We start from the raw sequence: 22,549 nt of genomic DNA, 5'->3' as shown, positions 1-22,549 counted from the left end.
AAAAACCTCGAATAGCCAAGACATTACTCAGGAATAAAAACAAAGCAGGAGGAATCACGCTACCAGACCTCAGATTATACTATAAATCCATAGTAAAATTTTATCTTCTGTAGTAATGGAGGGGAGGAGCTGGGTTGCGCTTCCTAGAACAGTTTACCTGTTAAGTTGTAGCTTGGGGCCCTAGGACAGTCACCAGACTATACATAATTGGATGGGAAATTTTAGCATGGGGACTCCCACATTACTCAAGTAGCGAAAATTCACTCACCAAACCCGTGTGAGGTTCTCCTCCCCTCCCCCAACCTGCTTCTTTACCTTCCAAATTTCATTGTCTCCTCAAATTGGTTTTTTTTTTTTTTTGCCCTTTTCCTTTTCATGGCTGTGGAGGCAAGCAGGTCTGGGTTCAGAATCTCAGCTGTTCAGTAGGTGGGCATCCATCATTTGATTTTTTAAGGATCTTTCCTTACTTATGAAATGGGCAGAATTGTAAGGACTCCCAGAGAGAATGTAGCAGGTACTTGGGAAGGTGAACTCCAAAAAGTTCCCCCTCCTCTCCTTTTGTTCATGGCTGTGTTCTAGGCATACCCAGAACACACTAGGGGTGCTGGGTAGGTACATCTGCTGAATGAGCAAACAGTTTACGGGACACATCAGCACAGTGCTTGGTAGATGGCAAGCGTTCCACAATGGGCAGATTTTATTATGTCCACTTGACAGAGGAAACTCACCTGAAGATGTTACTCCAAGTGTTCCACAGATTTTTTCCCATTTCATCCCTCAACCTCTAAGAATGTCTCAGGCACGCTGGGGTGATTCAAACCTATCTCAAAGCTTCTACTGACAAAATACCCCTTAGATACACGACTTTCAAGAAAACTGGCCTTCGCAAGCATTTGTGAGGGAGTCACAATTCCAACAAAACCAGGAAGGACCAAATTCCAAAGCAAACAAACTCCACCCTAGCTGGGGGAGGGTGTTCACCCCCGTTCTGCTAAAGATAGAGCCCGGGCCCTCCCCGGGAACTTCCTGGCTTTTATTAGTTTGTAATCCCAACTTTTCAAAGGGTTTTCTTTTGGAAGAGTGGGTGCGAAACTGCCTCCCTAATCACATCTTGCGGGAGGATCTCTGAACATCTGTGTATTATTTGAAAACCTAGCATCCGGATGGGATGTTTGGGTGGGTGGAGGACCCTGCCAGGGCGGGATGAACAGCAGAGACACGTTAGAAAAGTGTCAATATCGCTTTTAAACAGGAAGAAAAATTAGGCAAAAATTACAAATGGCTAATTACCTTGGCTCGATTACACAGTTAATCAAAAGCCCGCCTCCCCTACTTTCAGCACCAGTGGCGGAAAATAGGGCACTCAAAGGGTTAAGCGATAAAGATCTTCTCACTGAGAGCCAAGGGACAAAACTCATTACAGATAAGCCTAGTCCTCCCATTTCCCCTGGACGCCTCTCCTAGTTAGCTAAAGCAGCAGCCGCTCCACGGGTAGCAGCCAGGAAATCAGTCTGCCCCGCGGCGCTTTCACCCGGCAGGGGGTAAGAGGCGCGCTTCCTGCACCCTCCCCGCGGCCAAGCCCCGGTGCAGGAACCTTCTCCCTAGGAGCAGAGAGTTGGGAAAACTCCGCTGCCGAGCTATCCAGGCGCTGGGGAAGTGGGTGTGGGGTTCGGAAGAGCTGGATTTTGCAAGCCTGGGATCGATAATACTCTCCTTCCCCCACCCCCAGCCGTGGACTCGGCCAATGGACGCCAGAAAAGGAAAAACATTAAATCTCAATACACCCCGAGTGCAGAGGCCGCTCGGCTTTGTTTCCAGGCGGGGGAAGGCGTTGGGCTGGGGGTGCGAACAAGGGGCGCGGGCGCTGCTCCCTGCCGCGGCACTGCCCACGCAGTGAAACCGAACAAGAAACCCCTTCCCCAAAAGGGGCAGTTGGCCGCTTTCCTCCTTTCCCCGGACCCGGGCGACGGGCGCCTCAAGTCTCGGATCCGCGAGCTAAGCGGACAGGGGGATCTCGCCAAACCTGCGCAGAGTGCGGCATCTTTAAGAACCCGCACAACGGGAATCTGGCAAAGACACGCCGGCCACAGAAGGTAGCCGCCGTCTTCTCCTTCCAAGATCGCGCCAGAAGCGTCCCAGCCCCCAAACTGCCCCAGTTGAGCCCGCAAACCCCGGGGCTACAGCCGCGGGACCCCTTGGAGGCGCGAGCCAAGCGTGGCTGCTTTAAGAGCACAGAGCGCGCGCCCCCGCCGCCAGCTGCCCGGGACTGCGCGCCCCCGCTGTCGCGCGCCCCCTGCTCGCTCGCTCGCTCGCTCGCCGGCTTTAAAGTCTCTGCCAGGATCCATGCTCACATGTTACTTCCTGTATGGAGGCATGGCCAGTTTCCAGCCCCGCGCTCCTCGTTCCTCCCCAGCCTGCATCGGAGCCACAACTTTCAGGAGCATGGACTGAAGGCGCCCTCGCCCCAGCGCCCCTCTGAAATCCTTTGTGTTTTCCTGCGTTTTCTCCGGCCCTTTCTATTTTGGGGGGCTCTCTGCTCCCCCCACCTCTCCCCTCCCCTTCCCCGCTTGCAAACATGCCTCCTTCCTTCCCGGGGCCCTGGAAGGAGCTGCCCGCCTGAAGCCCGGAGGCGCCGCGCCGCGCTCAGCCCCGCCGCCGCCCGCCGGCTCTCGGGCTGTGCTGCGCTGCCGACTCAAGTTGGGGATCCTCGGCTGCTCGCCGCTGCCGCTCGCGGTCCCTGCCTTCCCTGGGCCCGGGGCATCGCCGCCGTCCGCTGACTCCTCGCCCTGCCTGCTCGGCTTGCTCCTTTTTGAACGGAAAGCAGCCTTTCTCTGTTGAGAGGATCGTCCCCAGCGTGGTTCCACGTTCCCGGTCACTTTTTGAGATTTTTCCGGGGGCGCTCGGCGGTTTCCCAGATTCCAAGGGGACTCGGGCCGCCGAGCGCGGGGGACCCGGGAAGCAGACAAGCCGGGGAAGCGCCCCGGCTTAGTGGAGGCTCGCACGGAGGCAAGAACTTATTCAACAAGTTTACCCCCCCTGCTTTTCTCTTTTCGATGTGCGTTTTCGGACATGCGGAGGTTACTGGAACCGTGTTGGTGGATTTTGTTCCTGAAAATCACCAGTTCCGTGCTCCATTATGTCGTGTGCTTCCCCGGTGAGTGCCGGCCGTCCAGGGGACGCGGCCCCGGCCGGCGCGCGTGGGGGATGCAGAGTTGTCGCCGGGGCGCGGAGCTCGGGCGTGAGTCCCCGGGACCCCGGAGAGGGTGCAGGGGGGCCTGGGGCTCTGGAACGAAAGGGGGATTCGCTCCTCCGGCTCTGATGATATTTAGGGAGGCTGGTGGTCAGGAAGGGTGGAGGCAGGCGCCGGGGAGAGGCGAGGGGACGCGGGGGTCTGTTCCCGCCTCGGTTTAGGTGGCCTGGGGAGCCGGAATGGGGGTAAAATGGGACTTGATTTGCTGATCCGCTGCTGATCGGTAGAGCTAGAGTTGTGAGGCGGTTTGGGGAGACTGGGGCCATGGGGAGGATGCCTGTGTCGGCTTGGGGACCCAGGGTGCGCCCCTCGTTCCAGCGGGGATTCAAGGAACTCGGAACCTGGAGCTCGCTTTACTGCTCTCCGACCCTTTGGAAGGGCTGGTGTTCGGGGCATGGAAGCCGGCGTCTGGCCGCGGAGGACAGGATGTGGGGGGCAGCCTGCATTCTTGTCTTAGGGGTCGAGGGCGTCCCCCTCCCGCTTGGGGCTGGGCGCGGGCTGCGCTTGGGTGGCGGCGTGAGGCAGCCTCACTGGGCTCAATAGGGAGGGCATGGACCAGGTGATTTGGGGAGACCCTTGGTCCCCCTAACTCTGGCTCGCAGCGCTTTCTTTACACGACTCTGTTTAGCTAGGTTGTTGGGGTCGGGGCGATGGGGGCGGGTCGGCGGCCAGGTTGCAGTTAGTGCTGGTGTGAATTTTTTTCCTGCTTCGCGCATCCTGCCTATCTTCATTTTCGCCCTTTTGCAGGCTGTTCACGGCTGGCAGACCCAGACCCGCTCCTTTTTGGTCAGGTTAAGACAGGAACAATACTGACCATTGATGACGAGAATAAAACGCCTCGCGTAACGGTGTGCGGTTCGGCGACCCTCCAGTTCAGCCCTCAGCCAGCAGGCCCCCTCCCCTCTCCCTTCGGGGAGGACAGAGGCCAGCCGCTTCCCTCTTCCCTCTTGCAGGCTCACTGGGCTGCAGCCTTGAGGCTCTCTTGAAACTGTCGGGCTCCATCCCTGGGGGTGGAGGACAAGTCCTCTGCCCTGCCCGGGGGAAAGGGTGGAAGAAAGGGGGCAGTTCGCTTTTCATTCCTTGCTTCTCTAAGGACAGAGAACCCCCGGTTGTCTACTCTCTCATCCACCAGCTCCTGGATACCCGGAGGTAGAGGTTATCTGAATCCAGGAAAAGGGGAACGTGCCCCGAGATTTCTGCTCTGCCTGGTTACAGCCGCCTGTCCCCAGGCAGCTACGGAGCCTGGTTTTGGTGCAGCGGGTACCCCAGCCCTGTCATGCGCCTAGAAGCAGGCGCGGCTGCCCACCGGGACTTGTTACGGGAGGACTGGTAGCCAGTGCCCTTTGCGGGTTCGGGGCTGACCTCGAGGGGCAGAGAGGTAAAGCCTGTCTTTTCTTTTGCACTCCCTTTTTCTCTCTGCGTATCCTCCAGCCCGTGAAGCTGAACGGAGCTCCAGCCACAGCGCAGAAACCCAGCTTGGAGGCCGAGCGAGGACGTGCGTCCACACTAACCGGAGGCCTGACGTTTTCCCACTGGGGTCCTGCCTCTGTCGGGGTGCGGGCCATGGGTACATCTCCCCTGAGAAATAGCTGTCTCTTTCCCTTAAAGATCACTGCTCAGTATTTGCATTAATCATTTCCCCTTCCTAAATTGCCCCCACCCCCCCCCCCCCCCCCCGTTTTTTGCCACAGACTTGCCAGCTGAGTGGGCTCAGGTGCACACAGGGATCGAGCTTTGTGAGGACCAAGCTTTAATGGGGGCGGTGGGAGGCAGTGGAGGGCAATCTTCTGAGATAAGAGGCATTTCACTTCTGGCCTTGAGCTTGGGGCTGCAGTCATCTTGGGGCTGACCGTGATTTTCTTTTTTCTGGTGTCTGAGGAAGCTTGAAATCCAAAATGGGCCTGCCAGGAATCCTGCCTTCGTGGGGCTCGATCATTTTCGTCTTCTCATTTTCTTTTCGTGCCCACACTGCGAGGTAAATGGCCCTTTTCCTGGTCCAGGAGCCGCAGGGCGTCGGAAAGGCAAGGGGCAACGGTGGGAGGCGCAGGAGAGAGGGGTTTGGTTTGGAAAAGTGCTGCGGGAGAGGGTGCTGCAGCCTTGGAGCAAGGCAAAGTTAAAATACCAGAGCCGTTGGGAGACGCTGGCTCTCCGCGTTCTGAGGGTGCCGCGACGCCACTGAACCTCAGGGGGCGCCCCCGAGCCACTTGTCTGGCCCCTGCCACCTCCCGTGGTGGGCCGAGGCCACTTACATGCCGCGGGAATGGGGCGCGCGTGCCCGGGCCCCCAGGCTCCCGGGCTGCGGACGCTCCTGGGCTGGAGGAGGCAGCCAGCACTCGGCGATGCTGCTCCTGGAGTTTGCTGTGGGACACCCCCCTACCCCTCCTTGCCTGGCATAAGCTCGAGAGCGTTTGACGCGAGGGATAAAAATGCTTCTAGTTTGGGATTAGGGTCCTTCTTGTGAGGTCTTAAACAAAATCCCTTTTACTTACTTTGTTTTCCCCCAGAATCTCCACAACTTTTCAGTTGCATTTTCAGTTGTGTTTCTGAGCTCCTGTCCAGGATACAGGGTAGCTGCAGTTTGGGGACGGTTTTGGAAACCGCACTGGCATGGGGCTTCTCCCAGCAGTTGGGATCAGAAACAGTGGCTTTTAGTCTTTCAGCCACAGCAGTATGGCCAGTGTGAGATCCATGTCAGGGTTAGTGCTTCAAGCGGTGCTTTCCCAAGCCGAGAGCAGAAGTGTTCTCTTACATGGTATTGGGCAAACATTCTTGTCATGCATCTTTTTAAAAATTATTGTGGAAAAATTTACAGACAAACAATGTAACCCCTGAAGACACTCCATTCAGCTTCAACAGTTATCAACTCAATCTTCTCTGTTCTGTTCCCCCCCACCCCCAGCACCTTACTATTTTAAGGCAAATCCTACACATTTCCTGTAAACTTTGGTATATGTCTGTAATCATTGGGAATTTAATTGCCTCTGACGTGTTACACACTGTTACTTGAGAGGGTTAACCTTTTATCTATTTTACATTCAGTAACTTTTCAGCAAAAAAAATTTTTTATTTTATTGATTTCTTCTCTCTTTTGGTTCTCAAAGTGAAACGATTCTCTTTGGTTCTGAGATGTTTTGTACCATAATTACATTACATCTAGGGGACTGGCGTTGGAAACACTTCAGATGGATAAGCTCAGCTGTGTACCTTGAATGTGTCAGAATTAGAGGATCCGTGATCGATGTTGGGTGCATAGTGACTCTCCCTCCTAGCTCTCTCTTGTGTTTGCGTGTGCATGCTTTAGTCCTGATGGACATCCCTATGGCCTTTGTAGGAAAAGGCAAAAGTAATATTTGAAAGGCAGCAGTCTTACTCTTAGGAATGTGGTGAAAGATCATTCACGTTGTATTTTCCCCCTTTGAGTGTCTTGTTTGAAAATGAAGACTCTTTATTCAGTCTAAACTGGGTCCCTATGGTACAATAATGGAATAAATCTTTGATATTTTCTTCTAAACAGAATTCACATTAAAGGGTTGATGAAGTTAGAACATTAATAAAAATAGGCATAAATAGGACCTTTGGAAGTGGGGAAGCTGCTATTGCTAGAGAAAGAAGGATTGTAGGGAAGGTGGTGTGATGGGAGAAAGGGGACTACCCCTTAGCCAAGCTTTGAGCTCAATTATAAACTGTTTTCAGCGAGTAAAAGATTATGAAGTGGTCCAGGGAAGGCTGATGATTTAGTGTAACAAAACAAAAACCCTTTTGGATATACTTTGTCTTCTGAAAAACTGGCAAGTTAACATAGTAACATCACTTATACCTTGCACCCATGGAAAGGAACTTCTATATTATTTAAATAGGGCTGACTAGCAATTATTAGGGAACTCTTCCTACCCCTTTGCCCCCTACTCCCATTCCTGGAAATTTCTTTAACCTAAGAGATGGCCTGGGCACTTAAATTAGTCTTACTTGGGTGAAGAAAGCAAATTAAGCATTGCTAGTGGGTTGTTGATTTCATAATTCCTTTTATGTAGTAATCTTGTTTGTTTTATTAAAATCGGAATTTCCATTCATCACTTTACTTCTAGTGTATGGTTCAAAGAAATGTCATTTCTAAGCAGGATGAAGATTACAATTATGGGTGTGCATTCTGATTTGGGAGATTAAAAAAATTATGACTAACACTTTCATTGTGGGCCACGTCTTTTAATGTCATCACTTTTCATAATCCAGTGCTTATGGGAAAAATTTTGAGAATGTGAAGTTAACCTCAAAAGCACTTGATACATTCAAATAAGCACTTGATAGTATTTGGTTACAGATTGACCACTATCAGATGATGGGTGGTTATCCCTGAAATTGCATTTGGGGATGTATCTGAGTGGAGGACGGAAGGTCTGTGTATCTGTTAATGTAATGGAAGCTACCAAGAGTGCCCTGTCCCCACTTTTTAATTCTTCACCTGAGCTAGACCTAGGTTAGTAACTAGTGATGAGGTATAGGGAAGCATTCAGGAAAATGAGAAAAGTTCTTTTGAGAAGAACTTGCTCGCAGCAGGCTCTGAGAGCTTATTATGGAATTGGCAGCAATCATAGTAAATTTTCATAGAATGAAGTTGCCTATGCAAATGATTAAAAGATCAAATACCTCTGTTTCCCAATCTGAGAAATGGGAGTGACTATCTTGTTTGCCAAATGCTGAACCCAGGACTATGGTAGTGTTCTGCGCACTTAGAAAATTGAATGCATGTCTATGAAAACTGGTTATCTGTTAGTTTGCTTTGGCTACTTTTGGTATTTTGTTTATGTGAAGTAGTAGCCAGTGATATAACTCCAAAAAAGGATAAGGGTGTCTCAAACACCTGTATTTACCCTCCCCCCACCCCCCACTTTTTCCTACCATTCTTCCATGTTAAATTTCCAGGACCGCAGATTATTAGTATCTCCTAAAACAAAACAACAAAAGAAACCTTGAAGTCGTGTAGGTGAATTTCACTTTCACAAGTCTGTGATGATTATAACACATTAATTGGTGGTTTACTCATACTGTTAGGTTTTTAAGTGATGGCCTTGCAAGATTGCTTTAAGTAGCTAGAGGGCTCCCTGAGCAATTGTCTCCTTCTTAGGGACACCTGTAATTGGAGAGCCTGTTTCTCTTGGTATCTTTTACAGCAAAATGTGTGTTGTTTTGACAGAAAAATAGAACCTCCTCGAGATGGCTTGCTGGGTGTATGCAGGCTCAAGGTTTTTATGACTGCAGCACTTGATATGACGATTTAAAAATGTTCTAAAAACTGTATTTTGGTGCTGGGTGCAGTGGCTTATGCCTGTAGTCCTGGTGCTTGGGGAGCTTAAGGAGGAAGGATAACTTGAGGCCAGGAGTTTGAGACCAGTCTGAGCAAGAGTGAGGCCTGGTTTCTACAAATAATAATAAATAAAAAATAAACAATAATAGCTGCGTGTGGTACTTGGGTGCCTGGGTGCCTGTAGTCCTGTACTTGGGAGGATGAGGCAGAAGGATCACTTGAACTCAGGAGTTCTAGGTTGCATTGATCTGTGATGATGCTATGGCATTCTAGTCCTGGACAACAGCGAGACCTTACTTATCTCAGAAACAAACAAACAAACAAGCCTCCATGTCCACAGGATAGAAAAACACAATTAAAATCAAGGAAGGGGGAGGAGGGAGGCAGAGACAGGATCAGGAGGGGTTTGGTAAGGTCTTATTTAACCAGCACAAGGTAGGGGTATAGGCACATGGGGGTAAAGGGCTCAACTACAACCGGACTTTACCTAACTAATGCAAACAATGTAACCTAATTGGAGGTGCCCTTATACTAATCTGAAGAAAAAAAAACTGCTTTAGATCTGGTTAGAGCAAATGATAGCCTATCAGGTTCTGTATGTACCTGGTTTCTCTTTTAGAAGCTCCCCTAACTGGATTGGGTAGGGTTATTGTTGTCCTTAGGGTGGGTGGGGTGGGAGGCAACTTACACGCTGAGTGAGAAATTTGATACCTGTCAACCAGTTGGTGAGAGTCACTCTACTGTTTTTGTCAGCACAGAGCAAGGAGAAATCTAGGAGCTGGAAACTTTTTAATGCTTTTTATTTTATTTTTTTCTAAACCAAGTTGCTATTGAGAATTGTACAGAATATAACAAGGTGGATAAGAATATGGCTTCTGGAGCCAGCCTGCCTCTGCCATTGTTAGCTTTGCTACCTCAGACAAGTTACCTGAACTCTTTGTGCCTCATCCCCACCCCCACCCCGTCTCCCCTCTGGCTCTGTGATGTGAGGTGGTGATAGAACCCTGACTCCTAAGGTCTCTGTGAGGCTTGAATGAAAATGCAGGTGAAGACTTAGCACTGTGCATGGCAAATAGTAAGCGCTCCGTAAATCAACCATCTTTATCATAACTATGTCTACTTAAGAGATTTGGATAGGAGTATGTGAAAAGCAGAATACAGAACTGAAGGGGACAACTGTGTGTATGAACAATTTTTACAAAATTTCTTTAAGCATAGGTGATGACAAATCTTTGCTGTTGAGGAAGGGCACAAGGACATCCCTTGGCAGATTAGTAAAATGGAGGATTTTATGTTTGGAGGATTAAAGCAGTGGGAAAGCCTCTGTGAAGATACATACCTCCCTCCTCACTCCCATTGCAAAGGAGGTCTCTGCTTTCTCAGCTTAAAATGGGAAAAATGCTTTCTGTAGGCTTAAAATGTGCCTCATAAATCTCCCAAATCCCTGTGTAGAAAGAGTTGGTCGGGCATGCTCCCTGCTATGTTAATTCCTCTTCTTAGGCCTGGTGGCTGCCTGGGAAGGGAGGGAAAGCAGGTCTGCTCTGGAACTGTTATCCCTGGGATTTAATTTGGTGCCACAAATGGGAAATAAACAGCAGTATTAGGGTGTTTGTTTTTATTTTGCTCTTGGGTGGTACTTGAACATGCTGGGGTGCCTGTCTCGGTATTCTATGGCTTCAGAGCATCCAAGAGAGAACCACACTCCTAGGCACAGCTCCTGCCCTCTCGTCATTTTTTTGCAGACTGAAACCAGCATGATGGTTTTCTGGCCAAACAACGAAATGTGCTTTTAAATTCCTCACTTTAGCTATTTTTGGGGAGTAGCAAAGTGACACAGTTGGCTGCTGAAATGTAGCAACTGAAAAAAAAAGAAGAAATGAAAGCATAGTTCATGGAATATGTAACATTTCCATGTAAGAAAATAGGACAACTGGTCTTATTTTTGGGTCTGTGATACTATCTTTCTGAGTGAGTGAAGCAGGTTGTTTTATAATGCAGTGGGTATACTTTTGAGGAACTCATTCTAGTTACAATATGAATATACGAAGTGTCTGAGTATCTTGTACCATTGCTGCCTCATAAACACCACTATGTTCTTAAATCAGATAAATTCATTAATTTGGCATAATTTGGATATCTGACATAGCCATAAGCAGTTTACCAGGCATAAAAGTGTAGTAGAGATTAGTACTTCTAAAAATACTTCTAATTTTTTTTTTTTTTTTGAGACAGACTATAGTTCATAGCAACCTCAAACTCCTGGGCTCAAGTGATCCTCTTGCCTCAGCCTCCCGAGGAGCTGGGGCTACAGGCACCTGCCACGTTACCTGGCTAAGTTTTTTTTTTTTTATTTTTATTTTTAGTAGAGATATGGTCTTGCTGTTGCTCAGATTGGTCTCCTAAGCTTAAGCAGTCCACATGCCTTGCAGACTGCTAGGATTGTAGGGCCTGAAATACAGACTTTTTAAGATTGTCTTTAAAACTTGTTAAGAATTGTGAACAGTATTTATTTACAAAACAATGATTGGTTATCCATTAAGAAAAATCACATCACTTTTCTTAAGTGTTTCTACAGTGAGTGTGGAAGCTGAGATCAGCTGTAGTCTGAGCTTTGTCACTGTGGAGCTCGGCTGTCCCACCTGGGACGGTGGGATCTGATAGTGCTAGGGGTGTGGGAGTTCCAGATAGACATACCTCTTATTATTTAGAAATCACACCAGGATCTAAATTGGCCTCAGTGTTTTTATCTCAAAAATGGGCACAATAATTCTAATAGCTCAAACCAAGCGCTAGTGACCAAGGCCTGATGTCTGAGCATTTTATATGTCTGTAATCCTCCCTGGAGGTAGAAACCATGATTACCACCATTTTAGGATGAGGAAACTAAAGCTGAAGAAGGACGTCACTTATCTATGGTTACCTGGGTAGTAAGTGGGTTGTAGCTATAATCTGTCTCTTTAATTATGTTTTCTGAGTATTTTGAATTTCAGACTGGTTGCATTTTGAAGACAGTTTGGAAGCTGTTTTTCCTAATACCATAAGAGAATGAATTTAAGAACAGACAGAGGCTGGGCGCAGTGGCTCACTCCTGTAATCCTAGCATTCTGGGAGGCTGAGGCACACAGATCGCCTGAGGTCACAGGTTCGAGACCAGCCTGAGACAGTCTGAGACTCCCATCTCTAAAAATAGCTGTGGAGGGCGCCTGTAGTCCCAGCTACTGGGGAGGCTGAGGCAAGAGAATTGTTTGAGCCCAAGAGTCTTGATATTGCTGTGACCTATGACTCCACGGAACTCTACTAGGGAGTGGCAAAGTAAGACTCTGTCTCAAAACAGAAAACAAAAAACAAAAAAAAATACAGACCCAGCTTTAAGTATTTCACCCTATCACTTTTCCCATATGTGTGTAAGTAAGTGCCATAAATACTGGATGAAATAATGGTGTCTTCCTGTATTTGCTACAATTAAATAAGGAAATAACACAATTAGTATAGGATTTTATTTGGTTACATTGAAGAGATGACCTTTCAGCAAATTACTTTAGCTTCTGAATAAGCTGATAATAACTGTGGATAGAGTCTGAATTTGTTGGTGGTGAGGTTTTTTTTTTGACTCCACTCCTCTTCAGAATAATCTAAATTGATTTGGTTTGTAATTTGAGAACTTTTTTATTTAGAGCTTGGAATATGGTTACTTGGTAATAACATGGTGGTTTTACTATCCCATATATATCATCTCAGTGTGGGCTGCAGGCTCTGAATCATAACTTCAGGAAAAGGTCTGAGGGAGTTGTGCTTGGCAAGATACGGTTTGGGGTTCTGGATTTTTCCTCTGGAGTTTAGAATAAGCCAAAGGAAACAGCCAAATCGGGTGGAGTCTTGGGGAAGACCTTCAATTTCTTTGGGTTGTTTTCTTTACCCTTAATTAAATGGCTTCTAAATTTTTTTCTGGAGTTTCAGGGATTATTGCTTCCAGGCTGGACAGTTTGGAAAGGTTGTGGCCTTTTTGCAATATGCTAGTCAAATTCTCAGTTACATATTGTGATTTGTGAGGTATACTTCTTGTTGACTTTTTCCTGTGAGAATTGTGCTACCCAAGGTGCTAAGAACCCTTCCATTACCTGGCTAACCCAGCTACAGAGTATCCCCAGGGAGGGGCAAACCAGGTGGTGAATAGATCTTGGTTAATGGAATGCTTGTAAGCTATTTCTTGCTTTTTCTTTTAAACATTAAGCTTTATTTCTCCTGGAGTCCAAGTTATAAATAAAATTGAAGTTTGCTCATGCCAACAAAGTGGTATATTGTCTTTAAAATTATCTAATATGTGGCCTTTAAAACTAATACGATTTATAGTTGGGGTTGTGGAGGCTTGAGTCTTTCTCTAAAATAAGAATACAAAGCTAATTTTGGATCTTGTGCCTGGAAAAGAGAAATGGAGAAGGAATAGGCCTGTGGGTTATCTTGAGTTCTGCAAGGGGCATCTGGCCAGCAGAGGTTCTGTTTGGCCATACTGTGTTTAAAAGAAAAAATTAAGCTAAAAACTAGTCATTTCACATTCCTGCTATCAACAAGTATTTTCTGAGTGCCTAGAGCAGGCGACCTCAAACTCCAGCCTGCCTAGGACATTTATCCGGCCCACCAGGTGTTTTTGCCACCGCTGCCTGTCCTGCTGACCAGCCAACTCTCCTAGGGCCTGCAGTCCGGCCCTCCAACAGTCTGAGGGACAGTGAACTGGCCCTCTGACCTAGAGTGTGCCAGGCACTGTTGTAGGCACTGGGAAGATGGTGATGACCCAAGCAAATGGAAGCTCCTGCCCTTATCAGAGCTTCTCATACCAGTCTGGGTTACTCTTGAAAAACAGGAAGGTAGCCTGTGTGTGGTGGCTCACGCCCGTCATCCTAGCAGCACTCTGGGAGGCTGAGGTGGGTGGATCGCTTGAGTTCAGGAGTTTGAGAACAGCCTGTGAAGAGAGAGAGACCCTGTCTCTAAAAAAAAAAAAAATAGCTGAGTGTTGTGGCGGACGCCTGTAGTCCCAGCTACTTGGGAGGCTGAGGCAAGAGAATCACTGGAGTCCAAGAGTTTATGGTTGCTGTGAGCTGTGATGCTACTGCACTTTATGGAGAGTGACTCTGTCTCAAAAAAAAAAAAAGATGTAGTGGTCTGGAGCCTGTGTTTCTTGCTTGGCAACAGCACGAAGCTGGAATTAACAGCGTCTGTCTCTTGGGATGGGGCACACACCTGGCCCATAGTGGTTATTTACAATGCTCAGCTGGTCCTTGGTGGCATTTGTCACCCATGTACAGATGATTTCTATGTATGAGGCAGATTTCTTTTTCCTTTTTTCTTTTTTGGCTTTTTTGGGTTTTGCATTGCTTGGGTAAGTTGTGGATAAATGTGTATGTGCACTTGGGCTAGTGCAAGTCTGTGTGTTGTTGGCGGGTGACATGACTGTTGGTCTGGCCTGGGAAGCTTGAGCTTAGCTATCCTGATGGGGTCCTGTCTTGGCTTGCTATAATACTTGAGTATTTCACAGTAATGCATTGACTTGATGTAAATTTCCCTTACCTTATTCAATTAAAAAAATGGTGTTTTGAAAAAAATCACTGAAGAATTGACTCTCTTGGTTGCTTTCTTGCTCCCAAATGACCCAAGAAGGGGATGGATGACGGGTGATCAAGGGGAGAGGCCACTGAGGCCATACGTAGGGTATGAATAAATTAATACAGGAGATGCCTTGTTAGTGGGTCCCTGGACACCTAATTTTTTCAGTATTCTTGCCCCCCTAATTTCTGCATAGGAATTTCTAATGGTAGAAATACTGCATATCTTTTTTTTTTTTTTGCCGTTTTTGGCCGGGGCTGGGTTTGAACCCACCACCTCTGCCATATGGGGCCAGCGCCCTCCTCCTTTGAGCCACAGGTGCTGCCCAATCTGCATATCTTAATTTTTCCAACAACAGCGTGTACAAGCCTGAAGTTTGTATTGAGTAGAATAGCTAGCTTTGGGGTTGGCCAGACAGAAGGTTTCAGGGGATGATTCCTTCACCCTAATTTCAGCATGTGTTTGTTAAGTGGTCACTGTCATGGAAGGTTCATTTCTCACATTCCCTGTGTATGGTTCAGGCCAGACTCGACTGTGTATTCCTAGAGGGCAGGTCTACTGTGCTCCTTTCCCTTGCTGTAGCCTCAGTGTACAGGTGGCAGTAGTTACAGTGAGGACTGACAAATAATGCTCTTCAGAATGATTCTAGGACATTTGCAAGACACTGATATCATTGCCTGTAGTTTCTAGAAATCTCATATTTGTCTATTATGTCCTCTTTTTTTTTTAGAGACAGAGCCTCAAGTTGTTGCCCTTGGTAGAGTGCTGTGGTATCACAGCTCACAGCAACCTCCAACTCCTGGGCTCAAGCGATTGTCCTGCTTCAGCCTCCAAAGTAGCTGGGATTACAGGTGCCCGCCACAATGCCCGGCAATTTTTTTTTTTTTTGATTGGTTGTAGCTGTCATTGTTGTTTGGCAGCCCGGGCTGGATTCAAACCCGCCAGCACAAGTGTATGTGGCTAGCGCCTTAGCTGCTTGACCCACAGGCGCAGAGCTTGTGTGTTATGTCCTCTTAAGAGATATGATATCCAAAGTTTCTATCTTCCTAAAGAAAAATCACAGTGTATATATAGTCATGGTGGCTGAAGTCTGTCTATAAAAAGGGAGGTACTAAATCTGTACCTTCTGTTGCTGGCCACTGAGGTATCTCTTGCCCCAAACAAGACTCTATTCCAGCGGTTCTCGATACGCTCTTAATGGTATTAAAGGTTCACGGCATCAGGAAGGTTGAGAACGACTGTAATCTCTTCGGACTAGGGGGCAAATGTCTGGGACATCAGGACTATGTTTTGCTGGTAGTAGTGCCGGCAAACCTTCTTTTCCTCTAGTGGAATGACTTAGGTTAAATGCTATGAATGTGGTGTTTGTTTTGTCAGAAGCAGTCTTGGTTTTAAGGTTGATCCAGAAAGAGACATTCTTGTTTCTCTTTGGTAGTTCTAGAAATAGTGAATGAAGTATGGAGAGGTAGTGGACCTTGCCTCACTGACTAAAGCATGAAGATGTATGTTGCTCTGTTGTCTAGAAATGGCTTTGGGCAGATTTGGGGCTTGCATGAACTGACTGTCTGTGCCTCCTGCCCTCAATGAGAGACAGATGTTAGCTGGTGAATCATGGTGATTTCAGACGTGCTTAGGCAGAAGCTAAGTTTTCTAGAACACACTGCTAGTTGATGACTGCTCTGTTTTATCCCTCTTTCAACCAGTTGTTTTCTTTTCTAAAACTAGTCATTTTCTTCTACTTACATGTGTATGAAGGCCGTGAGTGGAGGGTATGGGAAATTTCTTGACAGTTTTAAGCACCAGCCCCTTATTTTCTCAATTGCTCAATTTGGGCAGAAACTGCTGAAATTTCCTGTCACATCGGGTGCTTGTCCTAGTCTATTATGTGTGGCTGTAACAGAATATCTGAGATTGGGTAATTTATGAAGGAAAGAGGTTTATTAGGCCAGGCACAGTGGCTCACACCTGTAACCCTAGCATTCTGCAAGACCAAGGCGGGTGGATTGCCTGACCTGAGGAGCTCAAGACCAGCTTGAGCCAGAGGGAGACCATGTCTCTAAAAATAGCCTGTTGTGGTGGGCTCCCAAGCTACTTGGGAGGCTGAGGCAAGAGAATCACTTGGGCCCAAGAGTTTGAGATTGCTGTGAGCTATGATGACCGGGCACTCTCACTGAGGGCGACAAAGTGAGTCTGTCTCAAAAAAGAGGCTTATTGGCTCATGGTTTTGGAGGCAGAAGTTCACGGTTCTGACTTCTGGGGAGGGCTCTTGTGCTAAGTCACAACCTGGCAGAGAAGGTCAAGTGGAAGCAGTCGTGTGAGGAGAGAAAACCTGAGGGGTGTCCTGGCTTTGTAACAACCCTTGCTCTGGAGGGAACTAATCCATTCCCACGAGAACTAACCCAGTCTCCCCAGACCATGAACTTCATGACTGAAATAACCCATTCATGAGGAGGGATCTGCCCCCATGACCCAGAGATCCTTAGTAGGCTCCCATCATCTTTTTTTATTTTTATTTCCACCTCACTTGGCTAGTTTTTCTGTTTTTAGTAGAGATGGGGTCTTGCTCTTGCACAGGCTGGTCTTGACCTTGTGAGCTCAGGCATCCACCCACCTCAGCATCCCAGAGTGCTAGGATTACAGGCATGAGCCACCCACCCCTGGCCTAGGCCCCATAGTTTAATACCCTCATGTTGGGGATCAGATTTCAAAATGAGTTTTGGTGTGGGCAAACAGAAACCACTCAGTGGATAGCTCTGGCATTAAAGTTCTTTCTCACATTTTTTAGGATGTGTAAAACTTCTCAGTTGAGAAGGGGGGGGGAAGCTGCTGGTTCTTGAATTCGTGGAGGGAAAGTTTAGCTTTGGGTAATCTAGGGAAAATATAAACTTTCTGACCACATACACAAAGGATTTTGTGGGAATAATTCTTATATGCATTGGGACCTTGAATTAGCAGGGTTCTGAGGGAATGAGACTTTTAATGGTAGGTAGATTCTGATGAAAGAGGCTGGTGTAGATGCATGTTTAAAATAAAACTACAGATGTGGAGTGAATTCCAGTTCTTTCCTTTGTTAACTTTGGCCAGTTAATTTTCTTTTTTGGTTTCTCATCTATAAAATGGGGATAATGAGAATTTCAACTTTATAGAATCATTGTGAAGATTAAATGAGATATGTGTGCAAAGTACCAGAAAAGCATTAGCCACACAGAGTCTTATAAATGGTACTGGGTTTTTTTGTTGTTGTTTTTTGAGACAGAGCCTCAAGCTCTTGCACCCTGGGTAGAGTGCTGAGACATCACAGCTCATAGCAACCTCCAACTCCTGGGCTCAAGTGATTCTCCTGCCTCTGCCTCCAAAATAGCTGGGACCACAGGCGCCCACCACATGCCCCAGCTGTTTTTTGGTTGCAACCATCATTGTTGTTTGGCGGGCCCAGGCTGGATTCGAACCTGCCAGCTTAGGTGTATGTGGCTGTCACCTTAGCCGCTTGAGCCACAGGCACTGAGCCATAGTACCTGTTTTTAATAGCCTTTGCTGAAGATTTATGAAACAAATGTTTGCATAAATGGGTTCTCAAAGCCATGCAACCCTGTGAAGAGGGGGGAAGGCTGGAAGTCAGGGAGAGAGAAGCTCCTGCAGCTGAGGAAGTGGCAGAATGGGAGTGAAGGTCACTGACAGCCCTCAGGCTTCCTTCTTTGCCAGCACAGCAGTGGGGGGTGGATTGAAGGTCCACAAGGCTAACCAGGAATATTTTACTGACAGAGACTAAGTGAAAAATGCTATTAGGGTTTAATTTGCCTTAAATATCCCCAACTTGAAGGTTTATAAGCTACTCTTGGTATTCTCATTACTGAGATTATCAGTGTTAGGATGCCCATGCCTTGCGGTGTATGTCTGTGTTAGTGTAGGGGCCATTATGCCCTAAGGTCAGTGGGTCTCAACTGTGGGTCACCACCCCTTTGGAAGTCGAACAACCCTTTCACAGGGGTCACCTAAATAGATCCTGCATATCAGATATTTATATTACAATTCATAACAGTAGCAAAATTATAGTTATGAAGTAGCAGGAAAAATAATTTTTTGGTTGGGGGTCACCACAACATGAGGAACTATATTAAAGGGATTGAAGGGTCGTGGCATTAGGAAGGTTGAGAATCACTGCCTTAGGTGCAGGTGAACATTTAAACAGTCAGTGAAAGTGAGAAGCACATACTTTTCTGTCGCTGTGTGTTAAGTCCTGGTTTTTCTACAGAAGGGTTGGAGATTAGCATTTGAGATAATGGTCCCCATTCCTCTAGCTGTGACAGACATTGCTAACTGATCACAGAATTCTCTGTTGCTAAAGCCTGAAATATATCTTAGAATCTTTTGCAAGAGTTGGCCTGGGAGAGGATTTCTTGTGCCATCTCTGAGCTGTTCTATTAGCCAGCCTTCAAAAACAGCACAATAAGGGCTCCGTGCCTATAGCACAGTGGTTACAGTGCCGGCCATATGCACCGAGGGTAGTGGGTTTAAACCCAGCCTGGGCCTATTAAAACAACAATGACAACTGCAACAACAACTACAAAAAAAAAAAAAAATAGCTGGGCATTGTGGTGGCTGCCTGTAGTCCCAGCTACTTGAGAGGCTGAGGCGAGAGAATCGCTTAAACCCAAGAGTTTGAGGTTGCTGTGAGCTGTAATGCTACGGCACTCTACTGAGGGTGACTGACATAATGAGACTCTGTCTCAAAAGGAAACAAAAAACCTCCGCATAATAAGGAGAAGCATGTCCAAGAGGCTTTTATATCTTACAAATAGGTATGCTGTTACATGGGCAATGTTTAAAATTTTTTCTGATCTGTAAAAGTGATCTGGACTCAGATTTGACTCACATTTGTTTATTCAGAGAAAGAAATCCAGTCTCTTGATGGTGATTACATCATATTATAATTGCTGAGATCCACTAATGGAGGTTTAGGGATCTAAAAATTACTTGCTTATTTTCCTTTCTTCAAAGCCCAAAGGTTTTGCATCAGATTATGCACTTGTAGGACTGTTTGTATTCCAACGTGACACCTTTTTGAATTCTTAGCTATTTAAGTAAGTGTTAAGAATGGGCTTGGTGACAGCAGTTTTTCAAACTGTGGCTGACTTAATGGATCCTTTTCCTCTTATTTATACCCAGTAAAATGTCTTGTGTTTACTCTGAATAAACATTGTTACCTTTAGGGTAACTCGTTTCTCAAAATTTGAGTGGTCTTCTGATCAGTGTTTTTTTGATAAGGAAATTAGAGAGTAAGAACGAAAGGTGAGGGGAATTCTTTCATGCAGCTGACATCAGATAAATTTTGGTGTTTGGTAATATGCCAAGGACTTGAGCGACTTTGTTTAATCCTGTATTTGTTCCTTGGATGTGAACTTTTCCCTATAAAGATCCCTTTTGATGTTGAACCTTATCTTACTTCCTAAGTAATGTCTGTAGAGCTGCTCTGTTCAGTCTGGAAGCCAGCCAGCCACATGTGGCTATTGAAATATAGCTTGTCCAGATCAAGGTGCACTGTAAATATAAAACATAAACTGGAGTGCGAAGACATATTACAAAGTTTGTGTAGTATCTCATTAAAATTTTCAAGTAGAAAATTGAAAAATTTTAAGTAGAAAATAGTGAAATGAGTATCTCCTATTCCTTTGTACTCTTTCACGTGACTAGCATAAAACTTGAAATTATGCATGGGACTCACATTTGTGGCTTGCGCTGTATTTTTATCAGACATCACTGGTCTAGAGTTCTCTGTACAACCTTTACCTCACCTTCCAGAAGAGCATTTCATGTTCATAGTTGCCTGTGCGACACTAATTACCTCTTTTCCCACCCTCCTTGTAGGAGGTACTGTCATTGGGATATTCCGGGTATATCAGGGGAATGGGTTGGGAATCACTTAGCTTTGTGTGCTCGCTTGCCTGTCTGTGAAATGGGCTCACAGTCTCTGCTCCATCAGGTTGTTTGAGGAACGAATGAGGTAAGCTACATAAGGCATATGGCACAGGCCTGGCATCTAGGAATCAATGGAAGATAATAGCTGTTATTGTTATTCTGCCGGCTCATCAGTGGGCTTCTGAGAGTTCCTGGTGCTAATTTCCTCCTTTTCTGGTTCCTGTTAGTGATGCATCTTGGGGCCTGTAGAGGGTTGCAGACAGACTGGCCCTTGCTGTGGACCAAATCCAGGGGCAGCCTGGGATACCTTGAGCATACTGACCTAGTTCCTTCTCAGCAGTGTGAAAAGCTGCAGGGACCTTGGAGATCTTCAGAGACTACGCATCGGCCACAGAAGCTCCCGACAAAGTGCTAATTCATCGTGCCTGGCGCAGGAGGATTTTGGAATCCTGGATCCTTGCATTTGCTTTCCTGGGTATTTTGTTAATAGCCAGGCTCACATAGGATCTAAGCTCTGGACTCCCAAGTTACTGCCAGAGGTCCAGACTTTCATACAGCTATGGATTTATTTGGTCAGTTGGATTGGGTGGTGATCTCAGGGTCTGTATAGTTTAGAGATACCCAAAATTCCCTTTTAGAATGCTTGGTTCTTTTTCCCAACAGAATGTTAAAATGAGTGTCTTTTCCAAGTGGAGTAAATATTCTCTGTACGCTCCAATTTGCTATGTAATTTGGAAAGGAAAATGGGGAAAATGTGAAAGACAGATAGGACATACTCATATCAGAAAGCTCTGCTAGATCCACCTAGAAGGGCTTCTAGCTTGGGGTTTGCTGTGTCCGAGTGTGGTCTGAGGCCAAGAACGTGGGCAAGGGTGGCTGGTGCTGGGGGTGAGGCAGCTGGGAAACCCTATTATTTGTTTTCAACTTCATGATGGGGATGGTTCTTTTCCAGGGGGTGTTTGGCAGGGTGGATAAGTTTGCACCTTTGCTGCAGGTGGTAAGAATCTGTTTTCACTGGTAACTTCTTTCACCAGGGATAAAAAGGATGTTGAAGTCTTTACTTTAGGGTGTTGAAGGGGCATTGGGGCATCATCACGCCCCACCCTGAGCTTGTCTCGGAAACTCAGGCGAGGGCTTCTGAGAGCAGCTGTACGTGCTCACATGGGAGTGGGAAGAAGGGGAGTTCTCTGAGGACTTCTTTATTATATTCTTCAGCAGAGCTAGAATTCAGAGTGACTTTTAAAAGAGATTAGTCCTGGCTCGGCGCCCGTAGCTCAGTGGTTATGGCGCCAGCCACATACACCGAAGTTGGTAGGTTCGTATCTGGCCCAGCTAAACAACAATGACAACTGCAACCCAAAAAATAGCCAGGCATTGTGGTGGGCTCCTGTAGTCCCAGCTACTTGGGAGGCTGACGCAAGAGAATCGCTTAAGCCCAAGAGTTTGAGGTTGCTGTGAGCTGTGACGTCATAGCTCTCTATCGAGGGCAACAATGTGAGACTCTGTCTCAAAAAAAAAAAAAAGAGAGACTAGTCCTGAGACCTTTCTGTCCACCAGAGATTCAAGTTATCCATGGCTGGGTTATCAAGGCACATCCTTCTTGGAGAGTGCTGTGATCACCTCTGTGTACCACTAGTGACAGCTCCCTGTCCCCTATCCCTCCCTAGGCCTGGGAGTTTTACTCCTGTGTAGTATTTTCCACTGTGAGCCCCAGGGCAGAGCATTTCCCTCACTAGCCAGTCCTGTGCAGTGAGGGAGCACACACTGACATTCTGCTGTTACTCCTTCTGTGGGTGTCTACACCGAACCCTACGGTTTATGCAGCTACCATAAACCACCATTTATTGAACGCCTACTATGATCAAGATCCAGTGAAATAAAGTAGCCTCGTGTTGGAGGGTTGACACATTATCTGTAATTCATCCTTGCCTTTCCAAGGTGTGCATCTAGGAGTCTTGCTGAGTTAAGAAACTTGCTCAGTATGGGACCAGGCTTCTGACTCCAAAGCCAGGGATCTAACAACATGGGGCTTCTGTTCATATGTAGATAACCATCCCTGAAGTGCACTGATTGGCTTGAAGTTTGGGTCCTTAAGACTGACAGCTGAGTTCTGGAAGGGGAAAGGTCAGGAGAGAGGACTGAAGGCTGACCTGAAGAGATGCCTTAATTCTTGGCACTTGGCTGTAATAGGGATCCATGGGGACAAATCTTTGTATTTACAGTTGACCCTTGAACAAGGGTCCTCTTAAACACATTTTTTTCAATAATAAAATTGGAAAATTTGGGGGAGATTTGTGACAATTTAAAGAACCCACAAACCATATAGCCTAGAAATACTGAAAAACCAGACATTTTTCAAAAGAACATACATAAATAGCCAAGGACACAAATAATGTTTAACATTACTAATCATCAAAGAAATGCAAATTAAAAAGACAGCCAGATACCTTCTTGCCCCTATCAGATTGACCATTATTAAAAAC

General features: G+C 46.6%; 1 protein-coding gene across 2 annotated transcripts in view; it reads left to right on the top strand.

Annotated features, from left to right (window-relative positions):
• Nucleotides 1-2,357: 2,357 nt before the first annotated feature.
• Nucleotides 2,358-22,549, top strand: part of PTPRG (protein tyrosine phosphatase, receptor type G) — a 740,009-nt gene continuing 719,817 nt past the window's right edge. The window contains exon 1 of one of the 2 annotated variants that reach the window (XM_023510661.1): nt 2,358-3,154. In XM_023510661.1, coding sequence (XP_023366429.1) covers nt 3,070-3,154 — 85 coding nt within the window. In that variant the 5' untranslated portion in view covers nt 2,358-3,069. The remainder of the gene's footprint in view (nt 3,155-22,549) is intronic. The other variant, XM_023510664.1, reaches the window with a different exon arrangement.

This window comes from Otolemur garnettii, unplaced genomic scaffold (assembly GCF_000181295.1).
Source record: "Otolemur garnettii isolate 467f Iridium unplaced genomic scaffold, OtoGar3 scaffold00015, whole genome shotgun sequence".
Taxonomy (NCBI): domain Eukaryota; kingdom Metazoa; phylum Chordata; class Mammalia; order Primates; family Galagidae; genus Otolemur; species Otolemur garnettii.
This window is presented reverse-complemented; position numbering and strand designations above follow the sequence as displayed.